Consider the following 25,720-nt stretch of genomic DNA (forward strand, 5'->3'; position numbering starts at 1 on the left):
TGGCCGCTGGTAATGCAACCTCCAGCCCGTCTGCCCTCCCGGGAGATGTTGGGGTGATTTGGGGGGTGACCTCGGTGCTTTCCAAAAGTCACTTCATTAACCCAGGAAAGGCCACCTTTGTTCCTCTCGTCACTCGGGAAATTCTAAGGCTCTTAGGAGCTCTGTGCCGGGAACAGCGATGAAGACCGGATCCACGTTTCTTACCAAGGGGCAAAACATCACACCCTCCGTGTAGAGGATGCGCACTTAGGAGGCAGCCTCTGATCACGTAGGGAGGACAAGGGGAGGTGACGCCGCGCGGGACCTGAGCCTAGGTGGATGGAATGCCCGGGGGCCGGGAGGCCGGGCGAACCTTGGCGACAGGTCTCTGCGCCCAAGCCGGAACCGCAGGCTCAGGACCAGAGCCGCAGCTCCCCCCCCCCCCCCCCCCCCCGGAGCTGCCAGACGGTCCTGCCAGTCGAGGCGGGTGCCTCCAGCTTTCCGGGCCGAGGGTGTAAGAGCTCCGCCGAGCCGGGGTCAGTGCGGGCCCGCGCGGTGCGCGCTTACCTGTTGCGCGCACTGGGCGCCCGGCGCTGGCACAGCAGGGTGGCGGTGGTGTGCTTCCCGCCGCTGCCCGTCTCCTGCTTGACGTCCCACTGCCGGGGCTCGCTGGTCTGAGCGCCCAAGATGTTCACCCCCTTCTTCACCTTGGCTCTGCGGGCAGGAAGACAGGCGAGAGAGACCCAGGGCATTAGTGACCCGGCCTTTGCAAACGTGCCCGAGCCCCACTGCGCTGCGATCGCCCGCTCCGCGTTCACGCGCACGTTCCCGCGGCAGGTGCAGAGACGGACCGAGGGCTCCAGAGGGGTAACGCCGGGGTGGGCGGAGACAGTGCAAGGGGTGGGGCCACGGACTCCAGAACGGCGGATCCGGCGGCCCGGGTCCGTGGTGAGGGTAGGGGGGCCCTGGTTGTCCCCCCGGACACAGAGACGTAGCCCCATAAAGCGTTCGGGGGGACCGTCAGTCTGCCTCGGCCAGTTGTTCTCATTTGGTGGTTGTTGGGGAGGCTGGTGTCCCGCCAGAGGCAGGTGGCAAGGTCAGGAGGCATTTCCGGTTGTTGCCACTGGCTGGGGGTGTGCTGCCCGGGGAGTGGGGGGGGGGGGGGAGAGGCCAAGGATGCAGTTTAACATCCTACAATGCCCGGCACGATCCCCACAACACAGACTCATCAGTCCGGAGGGTCCATAGTGCTGGGGTTTCCCAGCTCACACCCTGGGTTCACCACTTTGTAGCTGTGTGGTCTGGGCCCAACCACACCCTCTCTGTGCCTCAGTTCACCCCCTACCCCCAAAATGGATCTGCTAATAAAGCTGAACGATGAAATGTCTTAATGCCTATAAAGAGATTAGAATAGGGTGAAGCATACAGCAAGCACTTAATAAGTGTCCATTATTGCTACACTTGCTCCCATGTAGCTGCCTCCTCCAGGCAGGCTGCCAACCCAAGCGCACTAAGTTAGAGCTTGAAACAAAGGAAGCCTTCCTCCCCGGGCCGACTCGGCCCCTCTGAACCTCAGTGCTCTCGTCGACATACCGAGGAGAAAAGCAGATGGAACGCGACCGCCTGCCTGTCCTCTCCCCCAAATCCGGCTCACGGGAGAACGGAGGCCCACGAGGTGGGGAGGGGACACGCCCAGCCGCCACGGATTCTGGAACGGGAAAGAGGTCTGACGCGAGCAAATTCGGGAGCAGGATTTCCACTCACGGCACCAGCGGTCGGTGGGAAAAGTAAGAGTCAGCGGGGATCACACCGGGGAAGCGGCCTGAGGACTCGGAGGCCCAGCCCCAAAGCGGGAGTGAGTGCTCACACTGGGGTTCCTCCAAACAGCAAGCCAGGGTGCCTGGGCTCAGAGCTCCCCACGGCCGTGTGCCCCCAATCACTTATAGGAGCAAACGGGAGCTGCTGGGCACTGAGAGAAGTCTCTACGTGATTACAGACACCCAAACAGACAAACAGAAAAAAAAAAAAGCAATCTGTACAAAATAGAGCCAATATGGGAAAGACCATAATTTAAAAAAAAAAAAAACAATCATTCATATTCACAGGGAAATCAGACAATACTCCACAATCATGAAACAAAAACACAATGCTATTTAAAAATGTCCAGAAAAAAAAAAGAGCACTTGGAAATTAAAATTATCATAGCAGAAATATAAAGGCATAGACTGGCTGGCTGGTGGATAGAGGAGATTTGTCCTTAGAGGCAGAAAGAGCAAACCCACACCCAGGCACAGCAGCGGCACATGTCGACGGTACGGGAGAGTGAGTTCCGCACTCCTCCAGAGAGACAGAAGCGTCAGAGACAAGCACGGATTCAGAACTCACGACAGCCGCTCTGGAAACCAAGAGACAATGGAAAATAGCCCAAAACTCAAAGGGGGAGTGATTCCCAACCTCGAATTCTATACCCAGCCTGATTCCGAAGACCATCTTTCCAGATATGCAAGCTCTCTGACAACTTACTTCCTACATCCTTGCTCAGAAAGCTACCTGGAGATGTGCTCCATCAAGCGAGGGAGAAACCCAGAAGGATGTCAGACGTCAGAGGCGCAGGAAACACGTGATCCCATGCACGACAGGTGCACAGAGGGAAGGCGGCCGCAGAGGACAGGGGGCCCCAGCAAGGAGGAGAATCTGGCGGCCTGGCCATCCGGAAATGGACATTTTCCTAAGGAATCTGGTGGGGATAAACGCTCCGGGAGGAGATCCAGACAGTCAGCGAAGCGTTTGGGAATGAACGAGAGCTCAATATACAGAAAATGAAGGGAAGGAATAAAACCGGACCCGTTTTTAAATCTGAAGATAAGAAATCATCACTCAGAAGATGCCACGTGATCAGAATTTCATACTTGGCTTTACTGTGATTAGCACACATGCTTATAATATCTTAAACACCGAATATGGACCCAGACAAAATATGATTATTTTATTGGAAGGATGGAGGTGTAGAAAGGAGTCCCCTTATGGGGGGGGGGGAAGAGGTATATTTTGTCCTTTGTTGTGGGAAATTTATAGATATTGCCTAAACACACACACACACACACACACACACACACACACACACACACCAAAGCAAGATGCATCAACGTCACTATCCCCGTCAGCGATATGGATGCAAATACCAGACAAAGTAAGAATTTTGCCTCTGGAAGGAAACAGAACACTGCAGTATTTTTTAAAAATAAGTTTTCATTTTAAAATAGTTTGATGCTTTGAGGTTACGAGGAAGTTGCAAAACCAACCGGGCAATCCTAGATTTCTCGTGAGCCCTTCGCCCCGCTCCCCCGGTGATCACGTCTTACCGAATGCAGGCACACACCTTCCTTGGATCCCACCTGCTCTCAGGTGTGCTGGTCTCTCGGGGTGCTAGAAACGGTATCTCGCGTGTACTTGCCAGCCAGACAGAATAGAGAACAACACAGAAAAGCCCGGAACACTCACGCCTGGCAAACACCCATCTGTTCTGTCACCACCAGCTTGTCACTGGGAGCGTGTTACATACGGTTTTGACCGACAAAGTCTGCAGAAAGATTGGACTCCTCAGGGTATATGCAGGGTTACAGCTTCTGAAAGTATCAGCAAGGCGCGCGCACACACACACACACACACACACACACACACACAGGTGCATGCACACCTCTGCCCTGCTCACCGCCCCCCTCCAGGAGTGGAGGACGTAAATCCTCGTGAATAGTTGGGAAGCTACATCAACATAGCTGAGCAAACCTGATTGCCAGCACTCAGTAAGCCACATCTCCACTGTCAAAGTTCGGGCGTCCAGGTCAGCATCAGCCCCCAGAGCGGCAAGAGCAGATCAGCAGCAACAGGCACCTGCTGTTTAGAAACTTCTCCCAGGTCTTGCATTAAAATGATGTGCTGAGGGGCACCCCGGTGGCTCAGTCGGTGAAGCCTCCAACCTTGGCTCAGGTCATGATCTCACGGTTCGTGGGTTCGAGCCCCGCGTCGGGCTCTGGGCTGACGGCTCGGAGCCTGGAGCCCGCTTTGGATTCTGTGTCTCCCTCCCTCTCTGCCCCTCCCCAGCTTGCAATCTGTCTCTCTCTCTCTCAAAAATGAATAAACATTAAAAAAAGTCTTTTAAATGATGTGTTGAACGCAACTGGTCACCTTGGCCACAAGGAGACTGGGGCGCACCTAAAGGACGGGCATTAGGACACATTAGCATGCAAAAGCCCCCCATTTGTCCTAAGACGGGGAAAATCAACGCCCCAATGGTCTCTTAGCACCGACACCCTCTACCTTTACTGCCCATAAGAAATGCCTCATGAAATGTGACTTTGCTTGAAATCGGGTTTTGCTGCATTTGGATTTTGCTCAAGACTCCAGGTTTCACTGAAGCTACAAATTGTTCTTTCCACGTAATAGTTCTCACAAACAGAAGGATTCTTGCTGATGGGCGTGGAGGCTGGTTTCATCTGTGCACGAGGTGGGCCATGAGCCTGAGCTGGGACGAAGGCACGGGCTTTCAGAGGTCGTTTTGCTAATTGGGCGTTTTCTGCGTGAGACCAGCGGGTGCGGCCCTCTCCCCCAAGGAGCAGGAGTGGAATTTGCGAGGAGGGAGGGCCTGTGGGAACACGCGATGGGCACGTGAGGACGCCTGGCTTCTCGGGGAGGAGCCTGGCCCCGGAGAGGCCACGCCCACTCAGCATCCCCGTGGTGAGGGAGGGGAGTCGCTGGAGTGGATGCGGGGAAACGGGCTGGGCTGCGGGGCGGCCTCTGCTGGCGACCTTGGGCACGTCACTCCCTGCCCTCTCCTCCTTTTCATGCTCTGCCTAGGGGGTGGGGTCCCCTACGTGTGGCTCTGCTGTTGCCAGGGTCAGGAGGTGACTCTGGAGGCTGGGAGGCAGCGCCGCGGCGCCTGCCTAACGTCGGCACGGGCGCCCCCGCAGGCGGCGTGCAGGGCGCTGAGCGCGTCATCACAGGCCCCGGGCACCCACCCGCCCGGGGGATGCTTCCTGTGCGGTCTGGGCGCCCCTGAGCCGGCTCGTGCCACCCCCACATGGCTGTTGTTTTTTAAGTTTATTTATTTTGAGAGACAGAAAGAGCATGAGCTGGGGAGGGGGGTGGGGGGCAGAGAGAGGGAGAGAGAGAGAGAATCCCAAGCTGTGATGTCAGCGCAGAGCCCGACGCAGGACTCGAACTCACGATCCGCAAGATCCTGACCTGAGCTGAAACCCAGGGTCGGACGCTTCACCGACGGAGCCGCCTGGGCGGCCCCTCGTCCGCACACACGTTTGTGCTTGACGCTCCGTTCAGTCCACTCAGTCCTTGGGTGCTTAAAACCCAAATGTGTCCCCCCATCTTTTCAAAATGTCCTTGGCTCTGTCGTAACACAGGGATGATTAAGCGTTCCGTAAAGAAAATCGACGTTCAGTACAAATTCCGGACACAGGAAGCCTGATCTCTGTCCTCCGATGCGTCGAACTCGGGGTGAGCCAGAATCCCCACGCGAGATGCTCTCTGTCTAGAAGATCCCCAAGCCACTGAGCTTCCAGAAGCCACTGGTATGGTTGCTGCCAGAATGAGCATCTGCGTGGCTTCAGGAGGGGGGTCGGGGGACGGGGGGCTGGGTACCACCTGGTCTCTGGCCCTGCAAGGCTGAGTCGGCTGAATCTGACCCACAGAGTAAGTAAAAGAGGAAAGAATATAATTAGCTGCTATTATGGGTGGCCCTGTACTTCCGTCTAAATCCATATGCTGAACTCTCAACCCCAGCGCTTTGGAACGGGACCTCACGGGCACAGAGGCAACCCCGTTCAAGGGTGGCTCCAGGGTGGGCCCCAAAGCAGCGGGACGGTGACCGCACGTCCCCCGAAGAAAGGGCAGCTTGTAGACAGACACCCTACGGGGACAACGCCATGTCAAGGTGAAGCCAGCCGTCCGCACACCGAGGAGAGGGGCCTGGGAAGGCTCTCCCTCAGAGCCCTCAGGAGGGACGTTGGACTCCTGGCCTTCAAGAGCGAGACACAACACATCTGTCCTCTGAGCCACCACCCACAGTACTCCAGGTTTCATTGAAGCTACAAATTGTTCTTTCCACTTCATAGGGGTTTGCCCCAGCAAACCAACACAGCTGCCGACATTAAAATAAAACCAGGAGGGGGGCGCTGGTGGAGCGTGGGACTCTTCATCTCAGGGTTGTGGGTTCCAGCCCCACGTTGGGTGCAGAGCTCACTCAAAACTACAATAAAAAGCTTCCACACAAAATTCTGGATTTGTGCTTTTAAGCCACTGTGATGTTCGGTCATTCAGCAAGCAGTTAGCAACTGTGCCACATGGCCCCACGTGCCCAGCGCTGCTCTCGGGGACAAGAATCCCACGAGCCCACATGTCTTCCCTTGGAGAACTCACGTCCGGTTGGGAGAGACAGACGATAAACCAGAATGTCCTACCTGACCCCAGGGTCTCTTTCGGAGGGAGCTGGCCAGGACGGAGCTACGGAGCGAGCAGCCTCTGAAACAGCCCACGTGGCCTGGCCCCTGCGAGGAGAGGCGCGATGCAAAAAATGATGACGTCCGCGAACGAGCAGGGGAGCGACGTCCCAGTGGCCGTGGCTTCAGTGCCCCCCACCCGCCCCACGGGGGAGTAGCCTCCTGTTGTGTGCTCGTGGCGGCTCCTGCACGAGGGGCCGCGCTTTGCACGGGCCGTGTGCTGTGTACGAGGACGTGACGCCCCGATCGGTCACCCCGCCACGTGAATAAGTCTCATAAATCCACGTCCACAACCATTCCACCCGGGAACCTGACAAGTCCCATAAAGCTGACGTGGCAGACAAAAGGGGCTTGAGGGGTTTTGTTGGTTCTTTCAAAGCACTTAAGGGAAAAGAGACATTTGTCTGAGATCCGGGTCTCTGAATAGCTATCTAACGGATATCGGTGCTGTCCCTGCTGTCCTCATAATGTCACCGGGTCCGCGTGGCTACCCTGGTATCGTGGGCTGGTGCCGAGTGCAGGCTGGGTGTATGTGAAATATCTACCGGGGTTTCCCCAAATCCTACCCTCAAATACTGGACATAGTCATACACTCGCTGTGCTATCATCTATTTAATATTGTTCTAGAAACACACTACCCCCCCTTTCTTTTTTGCTTTAGCAAAGTTCTTTCAGAAAAGGAACTCTGTAGGGGCGCCTGGGTGGCGCAGTCGGTTAAGCGTCCGACTTCAGCCAGGTCACGATCTCGCGGTCCGTGAGTTCGAGCCCCGCGTCAGGCTCTGGGCTGATGGCTTGGAGCCTGGAGCCTGTTTCTGATTCTGTGTCTCCCTCTCTCTGCCCCTCCCCTGTTCATGCTCTGTCTCTCTCTGTCCCAAAATAAATAAAAAACGTTGAAAAAGAAATTTAAAAAAAAAAAAAAAAGAAAAGGAACTCTGTAGCAAGCACAAATGGAAAAAACGAAAACAAAAAACAACTTCCAAAATGCGCATTAGACTAAACACACGACGGTAAAATTTTAAAGAGCCTGTACGTGAATCTCATAAAACAACCTATCTTGCTACCGCTGTGCCTGTCACACTCAGGAAGCGTTGACATACATACAGTTTAAGACTGCAGGGTTCTCCTTCACGCGTGGAGCTTTAATACAGGGTCTTTCAGAACACGGAGGAAGGGGAAAGCCAAAGGATCCCGTGTCATGAGAGTGTCGCGAACGCTTCTTCTGCACTCTGTCGGTAACAGCGTGAGCTGGCTCCCGTCTGCCCGCCTCCCACCATCATCCCATTCCAGCGGGAGCCAGGGACTCCCTGACTGGGGGCAGCAGCCTTTCCGAGATGGGGCCCAGCTTCCTGCCTGCTGGTGGCGTCCTCTTGAATCATTCCTAGATTTCCTGTGGGGGCAGCCCTCTGCCCACCGACGGGAGGGGTGACCCCAGGAAACGAGGAACAGACTGGTTCCAAGAGGTGGACAGTGTTCCAGGGGTCATTGCTGCAGCTTCCGAAAGGAAGTTGTGTGTGTGTGCATGTGTGTGTGTGCGTGTGTTTGTACACGTGCATGCATCTGTGTGAATTTGTGTGTGCATATATGTAGGCATGTGCCAGTGTGCATGTGCATGGATGTGTGCACACACACGTGTGCCTGTGCACGTGTGCATGTGTGTTTATGTGTGTGATGCACGTGTGCATGTGTGCACCTGTGTGAATTTGCGTGTGCCTATACGTGTGGGCACGCATGTGTGTGTATACGCTGAAAGCCGGCTCCTTCTCCTGCGTGTAGGATTCCTTGCCTGTCACTGATGGAGACCACAGTCACCGCCAGGGCATCTGAACAAGCACCCCTCACCTCTCAGGTCCGCTGTGAAAACCGCGGGCTGTCGAATGTTCTCCCCCCGTCGAGTGGCTTGGGTTTGTCTTCTGTTCAGCTTCTCAAACACTGACCCTTTTGGCCATTACCTTCTGCTGCCTCACATCTGCCTTCGATATCGGGTGCAGAAAATAAAATGCATCGGCAACTCCACGAATGTTTGAGGTCCAGTCCAGGGCTCGAAGAACACGGGGGTTTCTTGGGCACGTTGCTACTTCAAGCTCCATTACGTCTTCCCCAACCCTGCTCCTCTGGTCCCGGGCAATGAGCTAATCTCTCTAGTTTTGCAAACTAGGCACATGGGACGTCTGTTCGTAAAATAAATACCCATGTTCTGCTTTCACAGCTTTGCTCCTACAAACGCCCAAGTCCGCCTCCTCATGCCTACTGTTCTGGTCTTTGAAACTTCAGGCTGGTCATCATGAGCCAGTGGTGTGCCAGCTCTTACATTTGGGGGTGGGGGGGATTTTGCAAGCCGGTTGTTAAAAGACAGCGGTTGTTGAAATATACATTGTAGAAACTTACAAGGGAGTAACCTATATAAGAAAACAAAGACAACCAATAAATACTCAAAGCCTGTTCTTCCCTAATTATTCTACCAGTTTACAAAATCCAGTTCTCGTGAGGTTGTCCTTGTGTGTCTCTGAGGGGGACGTCCTGTACCATGCAGGGCCACTGCCCACCTCTACCCAACTGTGCGTTCACTTCTATCTCACCTCCAGCTTGAAACTGGAGGCGGTGGGAGTATCTACACCAGAGAAATCGGGGAACACTGCACCTCAGGACCCTTCCCCTCAGAGTGCCAGCTGTGAGACACTGACCCGCACACCCCTGGTGGTGTCTGATGGGCCAGCACTACATGGATGACTTATAGGGCAAATGTTCCCAAATAGGGCAAATGCACGCCAACGACTGCCTTATTCTCATCCAACCACCCTGGGCTGGGCAAGCCTCCAATATGCCTGCTGAGGATTCTCCACTTGTACAGCTGCTGGTCTATTCCTGCCCTTTGTTCTACTCTGTGCCCCAGGTGGCTGACTCGGGGGGCCGTTCACCCTCGCTCCAGGGAAGTCTGGCTAATGGGGACACAATACCAGATTGGAGGGCAGGGGAGAGGGAGGTTGGGCGCCTGCCGGTCTCCGCTCAGCAGCACGATGTAGTTAGCAGCTGTATTCCTGCATTGGGGCGGCCCCACCTCCAAGGCCCCAGCTCTCATGAGGCTCCAGCAAAGGAGGTGCCTTCCCAGCCCTTCAGGCCCAGTGGTGCCTCAACCTGCCAGCACCTCTCTAAACAGTTCTTTCAATTACAAACAATTTTCCATTAAACTTAAAGTGTGCCTTCGGGGTGCCTGGGTGGCTCAGTCAGTTAGGCGTCCGACTTAGGATCAAGGCATGATCTCACGGTCTGTGGGTTTGAGCCCTGCATCAGGCTCTGTGCTGACAGCTCAGAGCCTGGAGCCTGTGTCTCCCTCTCTCTCTGTGTCTCCCTCTCTCTCTCTGCCCCTCCCTCGCTTGTGCTCTCTCTGTCTCAAAAATAAATAAATTTAAAAATATTTAAACTTGGAGTGTGCCTTTTGTCTGCCGCTGGTACCCCAGTGGGTGTGCTGGGATGTCTTCCATATGTGTTCCATCTGTCCTCAGTCAGTCCTGGCTTACTTCCTCCTCCTTGGTGGTGACGTTACTCCCTTGGTCACGACAACAAAGAACTTCACCCATCCCTCAATGATGGCCGATGTCTTCATGTTTCTCCAGTTTCTTGGAGTTGGCCTTGCTTTGAGTCACCATAGACTCTATATCATAACAGATCATACACTCTTTCTTGGCATTTTGGTTATACGCTTGGGGCTGTGTCTTGACTAAGTTTAGTGAACTATTATGGTTAAAATAATTCATCAGAGCCCAAACAGAAGGAAATATCATGACAAATGCCTCTCTGCCTAAAGAAAGTAGAGTTTGGCCCATGAACTTTCTTTGGTAGGTGGGCATGTGGCACTCAGTCTACCATGATGAAAAGTGGCATTAACTCAACTGTTCAGTAGCGAAAATTTCAAGCAAATACAGACAATCTAATATGTAGCCATCAGTCACTTTCAATGACTGTCTACATTGAGGTGACCTTGTTTCGACTGTGCACCTCAACGATTTTATGCTGAAGAACTTCAACCCAAAACTCAGGTATCATGCTGCTTTACTCTCAAATACCTCAAGTTTTTTTTTTTTTTAACACAATCACATTTCCATTATCATATCTAACAAAATTAATAAGTTCCTAATGTAAAAGTTTGCCTAATTATCTCAAGGATATTACTTGATATAATTGGATGACTCCCATCAGAATCCAAACAAGGCCAACACAGAGCATTTGGTTGTTATGTTCTCAAGTCTTTTGTGTTCTGTGAATAGTGTCACTTCCCCTGTTCATTCGTGCAGTTGATACTTTTTGAAATACTAAGTCATTTGTCCTGTGATGTCCAGGCGCTGGTTTATGTGGCTGTGTCTTTGCCATTCGACTGGTTCTACCCCCGTCTTTCCTTTACTTTGGTTGTTGGATATCAAGTCGTTACACACATCAAGTGGTGTCGGCACAAATACTTTCTGAGCTGCGCTCTGTGTTTATTGTTATCATGTACCGAGCCCGGGGGGTGGGGAGGCCAGCATCCGCTAAAGTGTCTCACGTAAGTATTTCTGGGATGAGTAGAGCTGTTGTAAATCAGTGCCACGCAGGGTGCGTCAGCCATGCCGGCTGGCCACCCGTTTGCCATGGCTCTGAGAAGAGGTATACTTCGGGAAAGGGCCAACACGTCAAGTGAACCTCGAGCTTTGGAATGAGAAACCTTGCAGAGTCCCAACAGGATGGAGCAAGTTTTCCTGACCCAGGCACAGGGCTGTCGCGATGTGTATGGTGGGGGGGGGGGGTCCCTGGCACCACCCGCTGTGAACTCTGTGCCCCACGTGTCACTCTGAGTGAGGCTCCCAGGCAGAGGGTCTCAGCCAGGGGAGAGGTGGTGACGTCTGGAGACGTGTGTGGGAGTCACGCCGGGAGAGGATACACCCGGCGTCTAGTGGACAGAGGCCAAGGAGGGGCTGACTGCTGCCCTGTGCACAGGACAGCCCCCGCGACAGAGGATTGCCTGGCCCCAGCCCTCCATAGCGACGGACCGAGAAAGTCCGCCCCATGGCAAAGCACCCGGCCAGCGGAGTGGGCTTGGCACACAGCGGGCGTCCTGGTCCAATGGCCAGAACACCTCGTGTCTTGTGTGTGCTCCCCCAAGACACTCTACCTGCGTCTGTCGCTCTGAGATTACTGCACTGTGACCCCACGTGTGCGGACAGTAAAGGGTTTTTATGACCTCATCTTATCAATTTAAAAGAGTATGCTGGCACAGGGCTAATTTAATTATGGGAGAATAAACCATCAGGAGGAGAGCCCACGCGGTGGGCCAGGCGAGAGGCTCTGCAGGGACCGTGGTGAGCGAGGACCCAGCGTCCCGGAAGGGGGCCTCACCTGGCTATGTCTCAGTGCCCGCCAACAGAGGACAAAACCAAACTCTTCCTGCCGCCTTCACCCACTAGATCCTGTGCGAGCAGGGAAACAGCCATCTAGACAGTGCTCTGCTGTGTCTGTGTTTGTGAGACTGTCCAAAAACACACAGCCGACATTTACTACTAAAATTCCTGTATCAGCCAGGCTGCCTGCTAAGCGTTTTCCATGTGTTACTTAACAAACAAACAAACAAAACCCTTAGTAAGTCACCAGGGAAATGCAAATTGGAACAACAATGAGGTATCACCCTCTACCTACCAGAATGGCCAAAATCCAAAACACTGACAACACCAGATGCTGGTGAGGATGTGGAGTAATGGAAATGCTCATTCATTGCTGGCGGGGATGCAAAACGGCGTAAACACTTTGGAAGACAGTTTGGCAGTTTCTTGCAAAACGAAACATATTCTTGCCATATGATCCAGCAATCACACTCCTTGGTATTTACCCAAAGGAGTTGAAACGTATGTCCACATAAAACCCTGCACACAGATGTTTATAGCAGCTTTATTCACAACTGCCAAAAACTCAGAAGCAACCAAGAGGTCCTTCCGGAGGTGGGTGGGTAAACTGTGGTCGATCCAGACGACGGAATATTACTCAGCGCTAAAAATAAACGAGGTGTCGAGCCACGAGAAGACACGGAGGAGAGTTAAATGCACATCACTAAGTCAAAGGAGGGAGTCTGAAGATGCTAAATACTGCGTGATTCCAACCACGTGACATTCTGGAAAAGGCACAACCAGGGGGACAATAGAAAGGCCAGTGGTTGCCAGGGGTTAGGAAGAGGGAGAGACGAATACACAGAGCACAGAGGATTTTCAGGACGGTGAAAATCGTTTGTGAGATTCTATGATGGTGGATACGTGTCATTACACGTCTGTCCAGACCCACAGAACGTGCACCCCGCCAAGAGGGACCCCTAAGGTAATCTAGGGACCGGGGGCGACAAGATGTGACAGTGAGGGCGCATCAGTTGTAACAGGTGCACCACCTGCTGGGGATGCCAACGCTGGGAGGGGGCTGAGCAGGTGTGAGGGCAGGGGGTACACGGGGATTTATGTACCTTCCTTTCAGTTTTTTTTAATAAGCCTAAAACTGCTCTGAAAAATTAAAGCCTTAAAAAACAATAAAGACTTCCCGACAATTCCACTGGGCAGTTTCCATCCGTAAGCTCCTTTTTAAGCAGGTGAGCAAAAAAGAGGTAGAGAACAGCACAGAAACCCGCTCAGGATCACACAGGGATCAAAGTGGCACGGTTAGCGTTTGATCCGAGCCGTCTGGCTCCAGAGTTGCAACAGCCAGATTCGCCCGTCCCTCCGCGAAGGGACTGGTGATCCGCTCAGAAACCGTTGGCTTGCAAACATTGTCCCTGATGCCATACCCTTCCCACTGGGGTACGGACAGCCATTTGGGGACAACACGCCCACGCCCACACGCCCACGGACACCCCCAATGTGCACACACACCACCTTGGTGAGTAAGAATGGATTAATAATAAAAACCAAAAAGGGGAAAAGGGCCCATCCGTCCAGTCTGTGACAGCTCCTTGAGTAACCGCTCGCAGGTACCTGAGGTCTCCTTGAGCCTCGATGGCCAGGCACGAGGGCGCTTGGGCAGGAGGACAGATGTGGTACAGCCGGGCCATCGGTATTTGATGAGGGCGACCGGCGAACTCGCCCCTGCGGGAGCATCGCGTCTCTCTGCAGCAGAGTTTTCCGCGCAAGGCAGCCAAAGCTCTTTCCCAACCGCCGGCTGAGGGGGAGACAGGAACACCAAGCCCCCCGTGCTGGGGCGGCATCACCCGGTAACCAGCGTCTTGACCCCCCAGCAGCTCGGGGTTCATCTTTCTTTTGTCCTTGTGTGAGCTGCAATTTGGGACACAGTGACCGACCTCTGGTGTCTTCCAACTGTGAGCCACGATGGAGGTTCTCCCGAAGGGTGCAGATGCTGTGATATCTCTCTAGCTTTTAAGGAGGTCAGGTACGTACTGGGGGGGTTACCAGCATGTGCTTAATTGAGCGCTTTGAGGTCTACTGCCTGGGTTCGAATCCTGCCTCTGACACTTCCTAGACGCTCTCTGCCCTTGTTCATTTATTCAGAGCCCCTGTGGTCTGCTCGCCCACCACCTCCCACTCACCTGCCCCTTTGACCTCCTTTTGCGACCCTCACTACCCACGACGATCCAGCCCTGCCAGCCTCCCGGTGCTCCTGCCTCTGGGCTTTGTTCTGACTGTTCCATCCTCCTGCATGCCCTTCCCTCACATACCCACATGGCTGGCGGCCTCCCCTGTCTGTGCTCACACGTCACCTCAGACATGTCTTTACAGCATGGGACCTGCCCTATCTTTTCTATCCCTTTATCCCACTTTATTTTTCCTCCATTAATGTTTATCACTACCTGACACAGGTAGTTGTTTCCTTCTTGTTAATGTGTGTCCCCCCCCCCCCCCGCAGAATGTAAACTCCATCAGAGCAAGGACTCTGCTCCTTGGTCCCCTGCAGTCTTTCCAGGGTCTAGAATAGCGCCTGGAACATGACAGGTACTCAAACATATTTATTGAGCAATTTTAATAAATATTTACTTCTCAAGTGATTGCCCTAGGGCTGACATCGCACCCGGTTTCTGAAATACAGAGATAAGACTCTAAGCCTCTGGCAGAGAGCTCATTCTGCGATGTCCCACATTTCGGTTGAGCATCTATCTTCTGCTTTCAGCGAAATGGCCTGAACGAGTGGAGATTGGTGGAAATGAGGCTGCCATCTTGGATTGTGAGCTCTTGGAAGGACGGCCGCACATATGTGGTTCCCCTGGTGTGAGGTCAAATACAGGACTTTCTGATGCCAGTGGCCACCGGCAACCAGGGACGCTGTTGTGCCTCAGGCATGTCAGTGGCCCCACGTGTTTCATCAGGAGGCTTTCACGGATCTCGGGGTCTAACTGCTCAGCTCAGCAAACCTAAGCTCCGTGTCGTGGACCCGAGGCACTGGGCAGTTAAGTCCCTTGCAGCTAACAAGAGGCAACACAGCTGGGCTCTGACATCCTAATTCCTGCCCTGCAAGACATCATCTATCTCTTGGGAGGACACGGACAAAATTCAAATCGTGTGTTGACCGTCATCGACAGAAAGCGCGTTTTTGATGTTATTGATTAGGAAAGCTTTGGCCGCAAAAAAATCAGGGTAAGGAATACTTGGAAAAGAAAGACATTTCACAGTCTCAAAGCACAGGATGTATGGAGGCCGGCTCCTGCTGGGCTGACGTCTCCATGATGCTCTTGGGTTTTGTCCCACTGTTCCCGGATAGCTGCCACAGCGTCATATTTCTCATGTTAGCGTCGTATTTCTCAACGACCGTCGCGATGGCAAAAGTCTTCCTCTCCAGAAGACCCGGTCCCAGAGACACAACAGAAGACTTCTCTTTACAACTCATGGGCCAGAAGACCATCCCAGCTACAGTGGGACTTGGGAAAAGGACAGGCTGGACAAAGAAAGTGGGATCAACAGTCGTGATCCAGCCCACCCTCCTGAGATCTGGGTACCTCCCCTGCCAGCAGAGCGACAGCAGACTCCTGGGAGCAGAGAGGAGGGGAGACGTGGGCACCGAGTCAATCCCTCGAGGGGCCCCTCCAGGTCAAGCTACAGCAGCTGTCACCATGGACAAACAGAACGGAAGGGCAGTCTTACACTCCATGCCTCCAGGAAGGGCATTCTGCGCTGATGGGGCATTTCAGGCTAGGAGGGAAAGTGAGGGTCTCCCCGGCACGGTGACGGGTCGCATTCCTGGTCTGGTGAGCGGGCAGCCGCACTTCCAACCGAGCCCATAGAGGCGCAGAGAGCGGACAGGTCACCCACAGGGGATTCTGCTGTTGCCACACGTGCCCCTTTCTGCAAGACAAGAAGAAAATCCGCCCCAACGCCTGCTTCAGAAGGAAGCTTCGGCCTAAAGCCCCATCGTGACTTCCTTGCTGCGGAATTTGAACGAGTCGGCATGTTTCCTCCCAATCCACAAATTACTGTTTGTGGCTTCCTTTCTGATGAGTTCTGCCCCCACGCTTTGTCTTCCAGGAGTGGAATTGTATTCTTGGTTGAAACACAGGTGAACAGGAAGAGAACGAAAGGCTCTCCAGGGCCATAAATGCCATCGTGCTCATGAGCTATGGTGGCCACGGCGGCGACGGAAGGGGTCTCTGCAGAAAAGCCACGCTTTACAAGGGACAGCTCCCGTGGCCCACAGACAGCGCGTGGCAGCACTAATGTCCTGGAGAGGCTGCTGCTGGGACTTGGAATGCGCACTCCTCACGCGCTATAAAGCTACTCGGTGGTTACAACCGTGCTCCACACATTCCCCGAACTCTTTCCAGAAAGGTCCGTCACATCAAGGATACAGCTGACCTCAACGAACACCGCCCCGCTTCCCTCCCAATCACGGAATGCCACCGTCCTCCAAGGAATCCGTTCTGTGTCATTTTCCTGCTGCTGAACTTGTACCCACCATAACTACCGCGCGTCCCCTGGCCACCGCGATGGGTCATAACCCAACCTTGACCAATCAGAGTTCTGTGCAGATTTTTCTGGGAAAGCAATAGGAAAGAATTCCCCTTCCCAAAGCTCGTTAAGCTGGGAGGCATCTGGTCTACCTTGCGGACATGTCCTGAGAAACAGAGGGAGGCACAGCCTTGACGACACCGTTCAAATCCCTGCATCCAGCTCTGCATGAATCTAGCGTGACCTCCAGACTTTTCAGCGAGTACAGTGAATCAATCTCCTTTTTTAAAAAATTGTGGTCAAATACACATAACATAAAATTTGCCATCATAAGTATTTTTTTTTTAATGTTTATTTATTTTTGAAAGAGAGAGAGCGTGAGCGGGTCAGGGGCAGAGGCAGAGAGGGAGACACAGAATCCGAAGCAGGCTCCAGGCTCCAATCTGTCAGCGCAGAGCCCGACGCAGGGCTCGATCCCACGAACCATGAGATCATGGCTTGACCCGAAATCAAGAGTCGGATGCTTAACTGGCTGAGCCACCCAGGCGCCCCAAATAGCCAATGTATCTTAAACAGAAGTGTACTTCTAAGACTTCAGGAACTGTTCTGTTTGCCAATGAAATGAGGAACAAGGCATCACCATACAAATGCGGGAACACACAAGAAAGTAGATAAATGTTCATTTTTCCATGCATCAGACACACAAATGATTCAAACCTCAAGGCCTCCGCGTTTGCCGTTCCGTCTTCCTACAATATTTCTCACTCAGATCTTTCTGGGACTGACTCCTCTCTGATCAGTTGAGTCTCAGAGTGGCCACGCCAGACTACCCTTCCTAGTGACTTTCCCCCTTTACTTTCTAACATGACACTCCTTTTAGCTTCCTCGCGGCACCCGTTACTAACTGAAGACGTCTTATTCATGTTTTTTGTTTGTTTTATACAGCGTGATTTCCCAGCAGAATGTAAGCGCCACGAGAACAGGGACCGTGTTTATCTTCTTCACGGCTGGATTTTCCCACTGAAAATGGGTGCTGCATAAATACTTGCAGAAGGTGTGAATGAACGTTCAGTGAGTGTTGTAGACGCTGGGTGATTTGCCACCAAATGTTGCACATAAACTGCTGAAGTCCCTTGACCAGGATACGTTGTAGCTCCTGGCCTGGGGAAGGGGGAAGACACGGCCATGAAGACGACCGAGTGTTTGGGGGACAGAAGGGTGAGAGAGGGTGGGTGTCCTTGACCACTCAGTGGTCTTCAAAGGATGCTCCAAGGTCCTCAAGGCTCCCCGAGCCCCCTTTGGGATGTCCAGGAAGTCAGCCCTTTTCCAACCACACGCCTCTGTGAGGTCAGGGGATCGTTTCACACGTCAGCCACAGAACAAACATCCTATCACCTTGAATATAGAAGCAGGCAGGAGAACTCGGGTGCCCTTGAACACAGCAGGTTTGCAACAATGTGTGACAGTGAAACTCCTCACTATATGGCTTTAATACCGTGAACCACTTCTTTCTCATGAGATACATTGTTTGTGTCAATGGGGAGATACGTTTGTATCTCTCACGAGATACGTTTGTGCAATGGGGATATGTAGATATTTTAAATAAAATATTATTACTAGTTACCGTAGAATCAATTTTTTAAAAAAATGTCAGGGTTTATTTTTTTATATAGATTAAAAAAATTTTTTTTACATTTATTTATTTTTGAGAGACAGAGAGAGACAGCACAAGCAGAGGAGGGACAGGGAGAGAGGGAGACACAGAATCCAAAGATAGCTCCAGGCTCCGAGCTGCCAGCACAGAGCGCGATGTGGGGCTCCAACTCACAAATCGCGAGATCATGACCTGAGCCGAAGTCGGTCACTCAACCGACTGAGCCATCCAGGCGCCCCTTTATACATATATATATATAAGTTTATTTATTTATTTTGAGATAGAGAAAAAGTGCGAGTTGGGAAGGAATAGAGAGAGGGAGGGAGAGAGAGAATCCCAAGCAGGCTCTACACTGTCATGCGGGACTTGAATTCGCAAAGCCCAATGCGGGACTTGAATTCACAAACTGTGAGATCATGACCTGGGCTGAAGTCGGACGCTTAACCAACTGCACCGCTCAGGTCCCTCCAGGTTTTATTTTTAATACTGTAAATACTGATGAGTGTGACCCACATAGGAAACTCCTTTTTTCTTGGGGGAGGGGGGAGTCTCGATGATATTTCAGAGTTAAAGGAGTCCTGACAGCAAAGAGGCCGAGAACCATTGGTCTAGACATACGATAACAACAGAGAGGGTCCGTACATCTTAGCACTACATGAAAAAGTAAGAAAGCAGAATGAATGAATTGATGAATGAATGAATAATGCATTTCTGAAGCTGAGGCCCGACAGAAAATGGAACAGGCGTGCATATATAAATGAGGAAATGACACAACGAAGCAACATTAGCGAGGGGCTCTGACAGACGGTGTGCAGGCCAAAGGGCTCTGCCCCGGGGCACAGGGGGCCCCGGGGGGCATCTGGACAGACCTCATGGAGAAGACCACGTTTGGGGCCGGTCTCGCGATGGGCACACCTGCAAACCGACTGCCCTTCTGGAAGTGGATCCGAGCGGCTCCTACGGCACCTGCCGATGTCCGAGGGCGGAACCCCAGCCCGCGGGGCCCGCTTTCCCTGCGTGCTGTGAGCATCCCGAAATCGCTGTGACAAGATGCTACAGGAACAAGCATGAAACCGCTGCAGGGAGCGTGCACCCTGGCGCTCTTGGGAGACAGTGGGGTTCAGATCTCCTCCCCCCATTGTCTGACCGTGTGTCAAATCAGCGTATCCCGAGTCTGGGTCTGGAAAACACCACACAGCTCATGTGTGATCAGGGAATCACCGGGCAGAGTGCTTGTGCACTTAGCTACATCAGGATAACGACCCGAATTACTGATGTCTGGGCCCTTACCTTACCGGGGAGCCCTGGGGCCGTTAAGTGCCTGGGCTCTGGCCTACGGTTGGGATTTAATTCCGACTCTGCCGCTTGTTAGCTGTGCCGCCTCGGGTAAGTGGGTCAGCCTCTTGGAGTGTCTGTGCCTCACAGAATGAACGTGTGGACGGACTGATGCACGCACCAGGTTCGGCACGTGGCTCAGCTCACGGGCTGAATGGGCGCTGAGTACCCGGGGGTCACTGCCATCGCTGCCCGGACGAGTGTCATTGTTGCTGGTCCCTCTACGCGGAGATTCATTTTGGAGGCCACCCCCTTCCTGCCCCGCTGCTGGCCTAGGTCAGGGGGCCAACCCCTGCTGATGGAGAACTGCGTTCCAAGCCAGATGAGAAGCCAGGACATATTTAAATGGGACTAAAGTTGAAGAGTGTGTCTGCTTCCAAAGGAGGGAAGCGACAACCTGGGGGGCGAGGGGGACAGGTGCCGAGTCAGCTCGCTCGGGTTCAAGCCTGGCTCTGCTCCGTGAGACCCTGGGCCCGTTAAGTCGGTTAACTTCTCTCTGCCTCAGTTTCCTTGTCTGCAAAGTGGGGCTGCAGCAGTGCTGTGCCGACAGCTCAGAGCCCGGAACCTGCTTCGGATTCTGTGTCTCCCTCTCTCTCGGCCCCTCCCCTGCTCGCACTCTCTCTCTCTCTCTCTCTCTCTCTCTCTCTCTCTCTCTCGAAAATGAATAAACGCTAAAAAAATTTAAATTTAATAATTTTAATGCCACTAGCAACACAGGGTATCGTGCCAGTTGTAAAATATCCAAACAGCGCGTAAGCACCCAGGTTAAGAACAAGGGACTACCTGCTCCCTGCTAACATTCCTCACAATTTGTCTTTCCTAATTACACGGCGGGTTAGGCGGGGCGGGGTTTATGATGCCCCAACGACGGGTGAAGGAAGTAACGTTCCAGCAGCCGCAGAGATAGAGCCTGGGTAGAGACATGGATTATCACAGCAGGTCCAACATCCTACCTGGCCACAGCGAGCTCGCGATCGTGAAGGTGACGAGGCTTACCGCACAACTACCTGGCAAGCTTTGCGTATCAGATGACAAAATGCACACCTATATGAGGAGGAAGAGGAGGAGGGGAAGGAGGAGAAAGGAAAATGTCAACCTCACGGGTATCAGGGAGATGAAAATCAGAACAAACACGAGGTACCATTTTCTGCCTTCACATAAGGAACAGCTGAAATCAAGGGCTGATAACGGCAAGATAATAGGCATGCTTTCCCCTGCTGAACGTCAGGGTCGCGGGGAACGTAAGAACGGTTCAGCTCTGCAGGATGGCCACAGATGTGTGAAAAACGAAAACGCTCTGCCCCAGGACGTGGAGAGTTTACTTGTGGGGATTTGGTGCAGAGACGCAGCTGAGCACAAGGACGTGTGTGTGTGTGTGTGTGTGTGTGTGTGTGTGTGTGTGTGTGTTCGCTGCTGGACCGATGGTGGGGATCACACGGGAGCCACGTCTCGTGGATTCCCCAGGACAGCCTGACTTACACTTGTGGTCGTGGAATAATTACTACCGAAGCATCCTCTCACGAGGACACGTGCCCAGTTTGGACAAACGAGACAGCACTCTCCCAACAGAACCGCTAAATAAACGTGAGTGCATCCGTGCCGTGGATTCTCTGCGGCAGCGAAAGGCCGTGAGACGTCGGGCTATGTATTCGTGTGGAACGTTCTCCAGGACGTAGCGACGGGGAGAAACCTCGGGTAACACCACGCGATGGGAAGCAGCGTGTCATGCAGGGCAATGCTAACGCTGAGACCTCTCGCGAACAACGGATACATCATGCGTAAGGACACACAGGCCATCTTCTGCTCTCCACGTGGCGGGACGTCTTCTAATTCTGTACATGTATTAACACATTTGATCCGTACACAAAGCCACGGGGGAGGGAAAATTATTCCCACAGGAAAGACGAGAAAGAGAGGCTCAGGGGCTCACACGCGAGTATGTGTTTAAGCTGGAGTTCAAACCAGGGTTATCTTCTGCTTCTGGTTTCTGGAGTCGCAAGAATGCGTGTGTACGTGCGTGTGCATATATGCCTATGTGCACACACACACACACATACACACGCTGGTGTCCACCTCAAGGGACTGAGACAGGGGCTCTGGACTTTTTTTTTGTTTTGGAAAAACAAAGTTATATGTCATGTTTCAAAAAGTGTCCAACGGCTATCCTCACCACTTTTGCATAAAGTGTAACAAGGTATCTATTTCAAAACCAAGGGGAAGAGGAGTTGGCATTTCAGCAACGGTTCGTGTAGCATCAGGTCCAGCCAGCCAGGCACCGTGTCCTTCTGGACCTCATCTCCTTCCTGAGTATGCAGACCCCAAGCCCTTGAGACCGCAGGGTGGGAGATGGCCTCCAGGGTGGTCCCGGAGCCGATGCAACACGGACACCGTCTAGACCTCCCTGTCTCTTCCTCCCTGTCTCAGCCGTGGTGGGTCAACGAGAAGCAACCCCAGACCCAAACCAGAGGCTCCTGCAATCAACGCCCAGGTGCTTTCCATTTCCATCTCATTAATAGTCATCGCATTATTTCACTTTCTGCGCAAATAAATCAGTGGCCCAGAAAATACAAGCATTATCCACCCAGGGCCCAGGAAGGGCAGGGCTAAACCTCAGAGCCTTCAGCCTACATTTGTTTGTGCCACAGAAGCTGTCGATTCTAATAAGAGAGAAAAGGCTGGAGCTTAGCCACGCTTTCCCCCAAGGGCGAGGACTTCTGGTACCTGAATTTCAATGTTCCTTGCTGAAACTTTCAATGCAGCATAATCCCCAGGTCGCTGGCTTACAGGTTTATTCAGGTCTTTGAGGCTAAGCTCATTGTGCTCGCCGACGTGCCCCCTTTTGTATCTGTCGGAGACACTGCTTCCCAGCATTACAGGAAGCTTTGCATAAACAGCTCAGTCCGGAGAAGTAAAACTCCACCCCCGGGCTCATCTGGACTCCTAGGTCTGATCTCATTTCCATAAAACCGCTTTCCCTAGAGGAAGGACGTGGTTGCCTTCCAAACGTGACACAGAGTAATGGCAACAACTTCGGCCGTGTCTGCGTTCACGTCTTCCCTCCACGTTTGATTATGTAAACGTCCAAAACACAGAGGATGTCAAAGAACAGTGCTCGTATTTCCAGTTCCTCATATTTCCTCACGCATCAACCCACCGAGCCGCCCCTACATCGGTCTGATTTGGGGACGCGTTGCAAAGTGTTAGAGTGCAACACCCTAAACGCCCATTCACGTGAAGCCCATCTTTTTTTTGTTGAGACAGAGAGAGACTGAGTGCGAGCAGGAGAGGGGCAGAAAGACAGAGAGAGACACAGAATCCGAAGCGGGCTCCAGGCTTCGAGACATCAGCACAGAGCCCGACGCGGGGCTCGAACCCATGGACTGTGAGATCATGACCTGAGCCGAAGTCGGATGCTTACCAACTGAGCCAGCCGGGCACTACAAGGGATGTCTTTGTTTTTAAAATACATCAATTGGGGCGCCTGGGTGGCTCAGTCGGTTAAGTGTCTGACTTCAGCTCAGGTCATGATCTCACAGCTTGTGAGTTCGAGCCCCATGTCGGGCTCTGTGCTGACGGCTCAGAACGTGGAGCTGCTTCGGATTCTGTGTCTCCCTCTCTCTCTGCCCCTAACCCACTCACATTCTGTCTCTGTCTCTCTCAAAAATAAATAAGCATTAAAAAAAATTTAAATACATCAATTCAATATGCTTTCAGCTACAAATAAAAGAAAGTTGAATCAAAGGCGGGCAGGTAGTCCCACTGTTAATTCTGTTGCTTAGTGTTTCAGGACGGGGCTGTATTCTGTTCTCATGTTTGACCATCCTCACTGGCTTGTTCTCACGCTCACAAAAAGGCTGCCACAGCTCCTGATATATTCTCACATGATCATGTGCAAGTGCAGATGTCGGGGGTGCAGAACGAGCAAGGCAGGAGAGCTCTCTGGTTACGGCTCTCTCTCCTTGTACATTTCCCAAACGGCACCCAAATATTTAAACGTCCAGAAATGGGTTACACGGCTTCTTCCACAACGCAAGGGAGAAAATGGTTGGTAATGGCTGTTGGTTAGCTGACCAGTGAAGCCTGCCATGGACATTTACTCGATTTTAACAAAGAACGTGCCCAGCATGTTAGGGATCAAGTCATACACACGGCAAGGCCGGAAGTGCCCCAACCCTGTCCTGGCCGTGTAGTGGCGTCTGTGACGAATGCACCAGGCCCCACGCGGTCGTGAATTCCTCGTCCTCCCAACAAAGGCCTGAAAAAGTCCCAGTTCTTGCTGCTCACAACGTTCTCCCTCCTGTTAATATCGAGCAGACTGACCTGTTCTTTTGGGTGAACACTTTGCACGTGGGGCCAAATCGGACCTCTGGAAACCCTGAGGACAGTCCCTGTGGTCGTAGCTCCCGGTGGTGCCTTCCGGACGTATGAAAATGAAGATAAGACAAGGTCATGAAAGGAGTGTGGGGAAGCCATGTCTGGCCATGGATGAATCACTCTCTGCTTTGGTTTCCTTGTCTTGGAATAGAGAGAATAACAGAGCCTATACCGTCGCATCATTGGGAGGATTAAAGGAGAAGCCGTGAGGTTTGGAGAATGGAGTCAGCGCTTTACGAGTCCTCGTTCGAATAAACAGAAACAAGTTCTCCCCATGATTCCTGCTTTGATTCCCTTTGAAATATCCAATTATAAGCTTCTTTCAGCAAAGTTTCTGGTGCCTGGGTTTCAGGGGGCCCCACACTCGGACTGGACTGCTCTCTCTTGCTTTAACGGAATCCCGCACCGATGTCTTTGAAAAACAAAGTGGGGGGATTGTGTCTCCCTCGTGGGCCAGACTGGCCAGTGGCATTTCTGTCCTCTCCTCCTGGTCTTTACTCCGCCCGGGAAACTGCCGAGCCAAAAAATGTCAGGAAAGGCGAAGCTACCTCAGATCGCCCAAAAGGGAGCATCCCTTCCCGGGTCTCTGTCACCGCAGGGTCAGCGTGGCCTGGGTGCTGTTCCTCCAGGAGAGTTCATCTCCGTCTGCTTTTGGTTGCGTGCAAGGAAGAAGCCTGAGCAATTCGGAGTCCCAGCCTGTCTCCCGCCGGTCACCCTGTGAGCGTGGGCTCTGCCAAAGGGAGGCCGGACAGCGTCGGAAAGTATTTGTTCAATTAAAGAGCCTCATGGCCCCCAGGTGATGCTTCAGAGAGAAGAAATGTCTGCAGGGCCCGTACCCCATCCTTGTACCTGCCTTCCCTGCCGGGTAACAACGTTCCCATTGTAACTGGAGAGGTCGTGGCCGCACCTGAGAAAGTCCACGTGCTCCCTTCTCGGTTAACTGGGACTCGCATCGTAACCACGTAAAATAGCGACCGAGATGTCGGAGCCCCAGAGCCGAGGGTCTCTTCTAGAAGGTTCACAGGTGACTCTGCAGAAAGCCCTACTGTGCTCTGTTTTTTTTTTTTTTTTTTTTTTCCTCCCTGACAAACGCCAAGGAAAAGCAAGTAAGACATGTACTGGGGTTATAGCTGAATATGTGAGTCACTGTGGTTTTAATTCCTAGGGTGGCCTGTTTGGGAGCAGGGGAGGGTGGGGAGGCTGTTCTGTTCTCCCTGCTCCTGCCACACCCCTTCCCCACTTCAGAATATCTCCCTGGGCTGTTCTCTCTTCCGGGAACAGCCTCTCCCCCATGAGCATGTGGCTGACCCCCGACGGCAAGCAGGCCCGTGCAGAAACGTCACATCCTCGGAGAGCCCGTCCCGACGACAGTGCTGAGGCTGCTCCCCGCCGCCTGCCTCTAGGACCCCCCGTTTCCTCCCAGCACCTCCCCTCCCACCCCCTGCTTATCACACACCTAGTGAGAGACCACCACCCCATCAGAATGCCAGCTGCCCAGTGCCTGCTGGATATACGCAAGCAGCCGAGTCTGGGGTGGAGGCGAGGGCCCGCGGCAGAGCAGGGGGCGATGGGCACCAGGGAAGCGCACAAACCCCAGAGTCCAAACGCCACCGCTGGGCTGGCACACACGCAGGGCTCCCGATGCACGGAATCACCTCCCAGGCTGCCGACCTGTTGAGGGCGGGGGGTCCAGCAGGACCCGGAAGGGAGCAGCCCTTGGCCGGCAGACACACAACCTGGGGCTGCTGGAATGCGGAGTGGCCACAGATGGGTCCGCGGGCATGGAGCCTGAGTCCCCGGGCTTCCACCATGTGGGGGAGGGTGCATCTGGCAGCTCGGGGCAGCTCGGGGCACCGACAGGCAGGCTTGCCAGCGGCCGGGCGGGGATGCCTCGGTGGGCACCCCGCGCCCCTCCGTGTGCTCACCCTCCCGGCATCGGAGGGCAGACCTCCAGAAGACGCAGGATGGCTCTGGCTCCC

The 25,720-nt window shown here is 53.2% G+C and overlaps 1 protein-coding gene across 1 annotated transcript in view; it reads right to left on the reverse strand.

Moving 5' to 3' along the window:
• TMEM132C (transmembrane protein 132C) overlaps nucleotides 1-25,720 on the reverse strand; it is a 306,611-nt gene that overhangs the window by 111,889 nt on the left and 169,002 nt on the right. The window contains exon 3 of the mRNA XM_047828810.1: nucleotides 547-693. Coding sequence (XP_047684766.1) covers nucleotides 547-693 — 147 coding nt within the window. The remainder of the gene's footprint in view (nucleotides 1-546; nucleotides 694-25,720) is intronic.

The sequence above is a fragment of the Prionailurus viverrinus genome, chromosome D3 (assembly GCF_022837055.1).
Source record: "Prionailurus viverrinus isolate Anna chromosome D3, UM_Priviv_1.0, whole genome shotgun sequence".
NCBI lineage: Eukaryota > Metazoa > Chordata > Mammalia > Carnivora > Felidae > Prionailurus > Prionailurus viverrinus.